Here is a 7869-nt window from a genome sequence, read left to right as displayed (position 1 = left end):
AGTTTGCTGGAAAAAATTAGCTATTTATGAATAGAATTAAATGAAACCAAGCTTCATACCTTCGAGCCATAAAATTTACCTCAATTTGTTGTGAACCAAAGTCATTCTTCGGCTCTGATAGATCTAGAGTCAGTAGTAACTGTCTAATTATACTAAGCTAAATGAGACATTTCAATTTGTTGCAGGATGTGAACGGGCAGGTGTGCGCAGGCGGTGTGTCCGTATACTACTCGCACACGCTGTGCTTGCTGTTCTTCAGCTACGCGCAAGGCCGCAGCTTCATCGCGCCGGTAAAAAGCAAAGAGAGCGTGCTCGGACCCGTGTTCCAGATACAGCTGAGTCGCCCGCCACCCAGCACCAGCAAGGCCAACAACACGGCCACCAGTCAACAACCTCAGCCACTGTGCCAATGGAGCGAGGTGCCCAACCACCCTGGCCTCGTCTGCTCAGTCATGCAAACTAGTGAGTTCTTCCATATTTATAAATTCATCATCATCATCAGACGTTTCCGTTATCACGGGTCGTCGTACACAGCCTCCTCCACTTTTGTCTATCATTCCAGGTCTCCTCTTCCTCCACCTGTATTTTCTGTAGTCCCCTTATCTCTATGTCTTTCCACACTTGGTCCTCCCATCTTCCTCTCGGTCTTCCTCTTGGTCTTCTTCCTCCTTCCTCCTTCTCCAGTGCTATTCTAGGCATTCTATTATCTCCCGTCCTCTTCACATGCCCCATCCACTGTATTCTTCTTCCTTCCATTGTCTCTTGCAGTGAAACTACCTTCAATCTTTCTCTGGTTATTTCGTTCCTTATTCTATCTCTTCTTGTAGTCTTCTCTATCCCTCTTAAAAATCTCATTTCTGCAGCTTGCAATCTGCTTAAATCATTTTTAGTCCACGTCCACGTCTCTGCTCCATATAATAAAATTGGTTGGAAATAAGATTTATACATCAATACTTTTGATTCTTTCCCAATGTTCCAACTCCACACAATCTTCTTTACCATATTGAAAAACTTTCCACTCTTCCATATTCTGTTTCCTATCTCTTCTCTTATTGTGCCCCTATCTGTTATGATACTTCCTAAATAACAGAATTCCTTCACCTTTTCAAGTCTTTTTCCTTCAACTAACACGTCTTTGTTATTTCCTTCCCTTCTCTCTACTTTCATTACTTTACATTTTTGTATGTTCATCTCTAAACCATATATCTTCGCCACTTTTGCCCATTTGTTCAACTCTCGTTCTATTACTGAAAATGAGTTGGACGCCTTGATAATCAAGCACCGCAACTGTTGTAAATAATTTACATCATTTTAATATATTTGAACTATTGTGTTAACAAAGACAAATTTTTTATTTTGTGCAAGGCCTTTCTGAATCAAAGATTCCATCATCAGGCACTTCACAAATTATCATAATTTGTAAAGACAAATTGAATTATTCTACTGTAACTTGAACACTCTCCGTAGCCATAGATATGTTAAAAACTTCTTATCATGGTAGGTTTGTCAGGGATGATGAAGGGGTTAAATGGTGCCGTCTGTATGCTGATGATTAAAATGTTTTGTTTTCTGGTCAGAAGCTTGAGAATATTGAAATTTTATCATATATTGGTCTAGGTATAGTTAAATTACAACTGTGACATTTTTCTAGACAATGGCAGACTTAAACAAGTAGACCACACAAAGTTTCTAGTTCTTATAATAGACAAAAATTTAGCTTGGGATAAACATGTAGATCATGTTACAAATAAGATGTTTACTGGTCTATATGCATTGCAACAAATGGCAAAAATAGGTAATTTAAATACACTTAAATTAGTATATTTCTCATTGATCCACTCACATTTAGCTTACGGTATAAGCATTTATGGAGCAACAACGATAAGCAATTTAGATATTTAGATTGGTCCTACAAACAAAAATCTTAGAGAGTCATGAAACATTTAAGATATACAGATTCTTTTGAACATATTTTTTCTGAACTTGGAACTCTGAGGGTTTATACATATTTCATTCAGTAATTTATGTAAAACAATTTTTTTGATCCTATGCTAAAAACTAATAAACATACATATAAAACTCGTTTTAATAAACATATCGATCAACATAATCTCGAAATTTACAAAAAGAATAAATATTACAGAGGTGTTAGATATTCACATAATTTACCAACAAAATTTATAATGGAAACAGATCTTTTAAAATTAAAAAAAGAAGTAAAGGATTATTGAACTAATTTGTCTTTATATTCTTTTGAGGAATATTTCAATATAAAAACAGATTAATTCATTTGAAGAAGAATCGAAGATAAATTGTTAAGATATAAGTGTTACCATTTTTTATTTATATTTTAAAGTTAATATTAGTATTTAGTTTTATTTTAGTGACGCTATTCTTTGTACCCTGTACATATTATGGAATAAAGTGGTTTGACTATGACAATGCTTTGACAATGTCTATTGTAACTCTTTTGTTATTTAAATACAAAGAAATCTTGAGTTGATTTATGACAAACGTGCATGTCCTGACAGGTAACAACCCAGTGATCCTGATGGTGAAGCCCGACTGCGTGATGGTCCAGGAGATCAAAGTGGTGCCAGCCAAGGCTAAAATCATGGACACAGTGGCGATCAGACACCCATCCTCCAGCAGTGACCAGCGCACCACCCTGATATTGCTGTGCGAAGATGGCAGCCTGCGCATCTACATGGCATCCATGGAGCAAACAGGTGTGTGCTATACACTAGAATTATCTGGTTAGTGTAGAAAATTATTTCTAAGAGGTTATTCATGCTTATTTAATGTTTATCACTGTGAAGAGATGGTAGGCCTCATTAGTAACATGAATTTCTAAAAGGTTACTGCAAATGTTTAGTGAGATAACAGAGCTTTGCACTAAATGAGAATGTGATCGGTGACTAGTGAAGGTACAAATTGTCATAACTAGATCTGTATTTGAGTGATTATTTTGTTAATTAAATTAACCATATTGGTGTTAAAAATTTACCTCGTAAACATAATTTCCTTGTTTAAAAAGGTTCTGCATTAGCAAAAATCGTCTTTGTATTAAGTAAATTCAAGTTAGTAAAAATGGTTTTTTTTTAGTATGCCAAGTAAATTATGTGTTGCATAGTACCTTTGATGGAAGTCACAGGGTTTTAATACTAAAGACTTTTTTTATACTTTCACAATGTAATTTAAATCTTATATATGTGGTTTGTGTTTTATACAGGCTTCTGGCTATCTCCCACTATCCAGGCTGTGAGCACAATGTCCAATTTGAAGTCTGCTAAGAAGAAGAAAGTACCTAAAGGAAATAAATCACCAGGTAGTTTTGACTTGCTTAAAATAAAGTATAATTAGTAGAGATTTTTACTTGTCAGCTATTATAAACTTCTTTTATTGAATATGCTACTTGAATTATAAATACTCATTATTGTTGTAATGTTGAATAAATTCTAGCCTTTCTTGGTGGCCCCCCAATATTTTCTATCTTCCAGTTTTCTCTATTTCAGTACCCTCAGAGGTTCTTTCCATATTCACTACAAGCCAAACTTCGCTCCTCTGAATCAACTGTGTCTAGATTTATTTATTCTTTTTTTCCTCCATTCCTTCTTATGTTCCTTCTTTCAAAACCTATGATCTCTATCATCCTTGAATGACCAAATCATCTCAGGTCCTCTTTCTTTATCCTTACACCAGTTCTTCCTCGACTTTCTCTCTACTGAGTTCATTCTATCTCTTCAAGTCAATCCTCAGAAACGTTACATTACAAACATGCGTATTGGACTATGTGTTGTAAACTATGTTTTTAGTCTCATAAAATAGAATGTTTTTATGTACTAATATTGTAGCCAAATAGGAATTTTTCTAACCAGGCCATTGTTTATAGGGACAGTAACATTCCCAGTGGACTTCTTTGAGCACAGCACTCTCCTCAACGATGTGGAGTTCGGTGGAAATGATCTACTCCAGATCTACAATGCTTTACAGATCAAGAACAGATTCAATACTACAGGTAATGATCATGCACATATTCATGATATTCCCATTAAATACGCAAAATTGTTGTTTAATTGTATACCTTTTTGCCATATTAGAAAAGTCTGATCATGGGACTGAGATTACAATGATTCACTTCCTGCACCAATACGAAAATTTCCTTTAAAATGCTTCAAATATGAAATTTACAGTTGGCTTTTCTGAAATCGTTAGTATTTTAAAAGATTATTTAATATGCCTGTGTTACATATCTATTTATCTCGTGTAAAATGTTTTTTGTTCTGCTAGTACATTGATTTTGTTTTTTTTAAATATTATTATTTATTTGTTGTTTATATTTATTATTGTTACTGATAAAGTTGTTATTTTTTGTATCTTGTTTAGTTTTTTAATAAGTTCTCATGAAATGATCATTAATAAAAGTCTAAAATTGACATTTATATTTAAATATCATTACAATTTTATTTATATACGTGACTAGTGTGTGTGTGTAGTATTAGAAAATAGGAGCTACGGCTAGGAGCACTCACACCAGTGCGCAAATTACTTCCCCAATCAAACCCAGAATTTAGTAATTTTTACATTATGTTTTGGTCATTAATATATATAGATAGTAAACATCATAGCGAGAAAATTTATTCCATCAATGTATAGTACACTATAATGACTTTCCATTGCAGGCATGTATGTTGTATCAACAAAAGCGACAGGCTTCAATATTGACATCGTCAACAATGATGCCACTCATGTCATCACAGGCATCAGAATCCTGCTCGGCAACCAGGACACTCAACGCGTGCCAGGATACATTGAGGTGTGTTTCTTACAGTTCTGCTCCTTTTATTACAATTTATTAACATTTTTGTCATAACTTGGAAGTGGGAATGATTTTGTGTCACTTAGTTGGTTAGGTTGGTTGGCAAGAAAGAACCTGAAGCACTATGCTTAAAACTTTGTATCTTTGCGTTTTAGAAAGCATAAATAAATTTATGTTCAGATTTTTAAACTGATAAATGATCTGTGGTGACTATTAACGCACTGTGTGACTGCAGGTATTTGGACGTAGCATACAGACCAGCCTGGCTCGTAACCGATGGTTCGACTTGCCCCTCACTCGTGAAGAGAGCTTGCAGGCCGACAAGAAGCTGACTGTCACTTTCGGCCCGTCCCAGGATCCTGAAGGTGTCACTATGGTGGACTCCATTAAAGTGTTAGTATCTACATATCATCTGTTGTAGATACAGTAGTGTTTGAGTCAGTAGAGTTTGGGTAGAGAAATCTGGCTCATAACGGTGTATGGTTGCAAGTTATTCTGGTTGATCATATCTAGTCTAATTTCTCTCATAAACCCTACTAGTCTTGAAATGTTCAACTTTTAACCCTATACTTCCAGACACCCAGTGATATGTGAAAATTGGCTGATCCTAATTTAAGTACAGGGTGTCCCAAAAGAAAAATATCTTACTAAAACTGTAAAAAAACTCCATAATTACTCGAATAGCTGCCATTATTATTTTCTTATGTTTCAATCAAAGAACACTAAATTCTGCAATATGTTAGGATATTATGACCACAGTTCAACAATGGAATGTTATAATCAGCTGATTTGAGCAACTAAAGTTAAAACAGCTGATTGTTGTGGCTCACAAACAATGCTTTCACGTAATAACAGTGGATATAGTTTAGGACTCTTTTTTTAAGCATATTATCTCCCTTAATTATGATCCGATTTTCTTATGTCAGATTCCATAATCTGGAATCTGACTCAAGCGATGTATACTTTCAAATTTACTAGCTGAAATTCACTTACAAGAAGGATATTATGAAAAATGTAAAATAAATGCGTATTAAACGTAATCAATTTAAAAAGTAATATTGCTTTAGTATGTTTTATTGCTTCTGTATTTTGTGGTATAAAAGACTGAAACATGACATCAAATATTGCATTAAAAGAAATTTACAATTTAAAATTATTGGACAGTTGTGCATTTATTTTACTGCTATAGTTTTTTTTACAATAAGAAGAGCTTCTTCTATAAAATTACATAAAATAGTCTATAGATCACATCCTTCCTGTACTACACCCGCAGAAATTTTATTAATTGTTCATTATAGTTTATTATAAGAGTGAACTAGTTTAATTTAATACTGATAATACAAGTATAAAAGTTGAAATATTATACAATTCCTTACTAATCTTGTGGCAGGTATGCTAAGTCGAAAGACAGTTTTGGGTGGCCTGAAGAAACAGAGGAAGTGACCAGTAACACAGTGGTGCCAACCCCAGCTGCCACAGGCAACACGACTGAGACCGCAGACAGTGTAACCAACTTTCCTCCTCCCATCACATCACTGGATAAGTAAGTGACTTTCCTCTGCGTAAGCATCTGATCAATCCTTAATTTATCAGACTTTCTGTTAAGATGCAGATGAAGATTTGATATCTGGGTTGTCTGTATTGTAAAAATATATATTGGGATTAAATTAATAAACATGAAAAAGTAGTATTCACAGTTTTTAGGCTTTATTACATTCAGTGAAATCTTCCAATGCTGAATGAAGCATAGATTGTTATTTCAAAGTAGCTTTAAATTAATGGGCAAAACCAGAGACAAATAATGTGAGCTACAAATTTATTTATTAATGTGGTATGCATCGACAATATATCTTCTTATTTTTTATGTCACATAAAATGCTGATTATACCAGGGCTATCCAGAAAGTAGATTACATTTTGCTCTGTAGCCGCTAGGGGTGGGACTATCGTGGCCATTTTGATGTCAGGGTATTTCTCCGTTCATTGACTATCCAGCTGTGCTAGTGAGAGGTTACTGTTGCTCCTTGTTGTTTTGCAATAGCAGTTTAAAATGTGTGACCCAATTGAAAATCCCACCAGTTGTGAAGTGCGGTCGGTAATACGGTTTTTGTTGTCTAAGCACAATAAACCTATTGAAATTTATTGACAACTCTGAAGTTTATAGGAACGATGTGATTACTGAAGGTGGAGTGTATCAGTGGTGCAATAGGTTTAAAAATGGCTGAACTAATATGCATGATGACGTACGAAGTGGGCGGCCAAGCATTGTGACCGATGAAGTTGTCTCTAAAGTCGATGAGAAGATTTAAGAAGACCGCCTTCAGGCCGCCTGCAGGCCTTCACAATGACAGACCTCTCACTAAGTTTTCCTTAAATTTCATGGAGTGTGGCTTGTGACGCAGCGTTTTGATGATGGCGTGTGACTACCTAGTTGAAGTCTCAGGCAGAATTTTACGCTAGAATTTTAAAACTCACTGCTATGATAAGTGCCTGAATTTGTATGGTGACTATGTTTAAAAATGTATTTTAGTGTCACTTTCAAATGTAAATAATAAAATGTTTTTATTTTACTTTGTTTTTTGTTAATATCAAACTTTAATGTACTTTCTGGATAGCCCTTGTGTATGAAGAAACATTATTTTGGTTTTGTAAAAGAGTTTATTTTTCACGAAATATGACTGAATTCATACAAATCAGTTAAATTTATGTTGTACAAGTGTGATTTATTGAATCTTATTTTTATTTGTGGTTTGCATAGTTACATTCCTTTAAAAGATAAAAAATATGCCATATATATATATACATGAGGTCTGTCCAAAAAGTATCCGACCGCCGACCAGTAGGCGGCCGCGGTGTAACCGACTGGCTCGAACCGGTTATTGGAGGGGAGGGGCGAGCCTACTCCTTCCCATATTAGGCATTGAATACGATCCAGTCACTCAGTGAGTCACAGTGCTCTGTTCCATACAGTACTGCCGTGTGTGTGCGTCACATTTCAATATGACTGAACGTGTTGAGCAGCGCATTTGCATTAAATTTTGCCAAAAATTT

At 34.9% G+C, this 7869-nt stretch overlaps 1 protein-coding gene across 1 annotated transcript in view; it reads left to right on the top strand.

Annotated features, from left to right (window-relative positions):
• Positions 1 to 7869, top strand: part of LOC124360750 (E3 ubiquitin-protein ligase UBR4-like) — a 124107-nt gene that overhangs the window by 66370 nt on the left and 49868 nt on the right. Inside the window, 7 exon segments of the mRNA XM_046814624.1 lie at positions 186 to 462; positions 2532 to 2729; positions 3233 to 3328; positions 3893 to 4018; positions 4683 to 4816; positions 5055 to 5212; positions 6210 to 6362. Of these exon segments, the coding sequence (XP_046670580.1) occupies positions 186 to 462; positions 2532 to 2729; positions 3233 to 3328; positions 3893 to 4018; positions 4683 to 4816; positions 5055 to 5212; positions 6210 to 6362 (1142 nt within the window).

Source organism: Homalodisca vitripennis, chromosome 4 (genome assembly GCF_021130785.1).
Source record: "Homalodisca vitripennis isolate AUS2020 chromosome 4, UT_GWSS_2.1, whole genome shotgun sequence".
In the NCBI taxonomy this organism is placed as follows: Eukaryota; Metazoa; Arthropoda; class Insecta; order Hemiptera; family Cicadellidae; genus Homalodisca; species Homalodisca vitripennis.
This window is presented reverse-complemented; position numbering and strand designations above follow the sequence as displayed.